Consider the following 2162-nt stretch of genomic DNA (forward strand, 5'->3'; position numbering starts at 1 on the left):
CTCTCGCAATTAGAGAGATCGTCCTTAGGATACTTGAATAACTTGTGCTTGGGAGTTTTCCATTTTTTGGTGATCAACGAAAAACTTTGAACAGAGGGTTAGCAAGGGGAATTTGTGATTCAAGTAAAAATTAGTTTTTTTTTTTTTTATGATATAAAAAACTTAAGGTAAAATTAAGATTGGATAATAGAATTGAGACGTAATTTAAACTTTGGGGTTTTTCATAGAACAAAAAGAAATTTAAAGTAGAATTGAGACTAAATCTAAAGTTTGATGATTTTTATGGAACTAAAAAAAAATAGTATAAAATTGAGACTTGATCTAAAGTCAGACGTCCCTTAGGGCATTATACCTAAAAAAAAAACTTATATACAAATAAATAGTATTGATAATAAAAATAAAAATAAAATAAAAAGGATCTTCTGCTTTCCTCGTCAGTATATAAACGAGTACCGTTGTCTCCACTGTCATTCTTCCTTGCCAAGCAAAGCAAGAACCCACGCAGAGACAGAGCAGCAAAGGAGCTCGCGCACTCTCTCCCTTTCTCTCTCTAAAAACTTCTCTCAAAACCTGAAATCCCTCAAGATTCGCGAAACCATGGATTGGGTCCGAGGCAGAGAGATTGGCCACGGCGGCTTCGCCACCGTCCACCTCGCGGGGGCCGCGGAGACCTGCCCCTCCGGCCGCCCTCCGGTGATGGCCGTCAAGTCCTGCGACGCGGCCCTGGCTTCCTCCCTCAGGCACGAGAGGCGGGTCCTGAGCGAACTCGGCCACTGCCCGCGGATCGTCCGCTGCTACGGCGACTCGGTCACCACCGAGCGCGGCGGCGAGGAGCTCTACAACGTCTTCCTCGAGTACGCCGCCGGCGGCAGCCTCTCTGACAGCCTGAAGTCCAGAGGGAAGCCCCTCTCGGAAGCCGAGATCAGACGCCACGCGAGGTCGATCCTGGAGGGCCTGGAGTTCGTCCACTCCAAAGGGTTCGTTCACTGCGACATCAAGCTGCAGAACATCCTCGTATTCCCCCGCGGCGGCGAAGAAGTCAAGATCGCCGATTTCGGCCTCGCGAAGAGAGCGGGTGAGCGGTTGTCAAAGGACGGGAAACAGGCCGGGGTCGAGTGGCGGGGGACGCCCATGTACATGGCGCCGGAGTCAGTGAACTGCAGCGAGTACGAGCCGCCGTCGGACGTCTGGGCGCTCGGATGCGCGGTGGTGGAGATGGCGACGGGGAGGCCGGCGTGGGGGTCGCATGCCGAGTCGAACGCGTACGCCCTTATGATCAGAATCGGGGTCGGAGAACAAATCCCGGAGATTCCCGAGGGATTGTCGGAGCAGGGGAAGGACTTCTTGATGAAGTGCTTCGCAAAGAACCCCAAGATGAGGTGGACCGCTCGCATGCTCTTGAAGCACCCCTTTCTCGCCCTCGACTGCGTCGACAACGACGAGGAGATCGTAAGAGATTGCGGGGTCGTAGAATTGGCGGATTCCTCTCCGAGGTGCCACTTCGACTGGGTTTCGATGCAATGTTCAAGAACGAGTTGGGAATCGGACTCGCTTTCGCCCTGCTCGGAGATGGATTCTGCTCCGTCGTTCGTCGGAGAGCTGGCCGCGTTGGAGATCGCATCGGATTCTTCGTCGGTGATGGATCGTATTGGCCAGTTGGCGAGTCGCGGGAGGCATAATTGGGAAGATTCCGAGGGTTGGGTAACCGTTCGATGATCAGAATTCGTCCAATTCCGAAAGCAGAGTCAGCTTAGCTTAGAACAGAGCAGAGTCCTTGGATGATTGTCTTTGGTTCAATCCGAGGGTTCTGATTCAATTGATCCGTTTTCTTTCCCTAGGATGTGAATATTGATACGGTTACTTCAGACAAAAGATGTACAGACGGATTCTTTCTTTCATGCAATAAAAAGAAAAATCAGATCTTTTTTGCGGCTGCAATTTTAGTGGTGCAAAGTTTGACTTAATGCTCTACACTTTCCTATGCGGGAGTGCTGTTTTGTTCGGAAACAGTTCATTGATTTGCAGCGAAGCAGTAGTGATTTTACGAAGAAGACTTCCTCCTTTTTTAATTTATCAAAAAAATGCTTCCGAGATATATTTGGAACCGTACTTAACAAAAATAATGATAATTTGCCCAATTAACAATGTGATGGATGCAATTT

General features: G+C 49.2%; 1 protein-coding gene across 1 annotated transcript; it reads left to right on the forward strand.

The window, feature by feature from the left end:
- The first annotated feature begins 489 nt into the window (after positions 1-489).
- LOC104418562 (mitogen-activated protein kinase kinase kinase 18) lies at positions 490-1895 on the forward strand. The gene has a single exon (XM_010029941.3). It carries the CDS (start codon positions 598-600, stop codon positions 1714-1716), a length of 1119 nt encoding a protein of 372 aa, XP_010028243.3. The 5' UTR covers positions 490-597; the 3' UTR covers positions 1717-1895.
- Positions 1896-2162: the final 267 nt, after the last annotated feature.

The sequence above is a fragment of the Eucalyptus grandis genome, chromosome 9, assembly GCF_016545825.1.
Source record: "Eucalyptus grandis isolate ANBG69807.140 chromosome 9, ASM1654582v1, whole genome shotgun sequence".
NCBI lineage: Eukaryota > Viridiplantae > Streptophyta > Magnoliopsida > Myrtales > Myrtaceae > Eucalyptus > Eucalyptus grandis.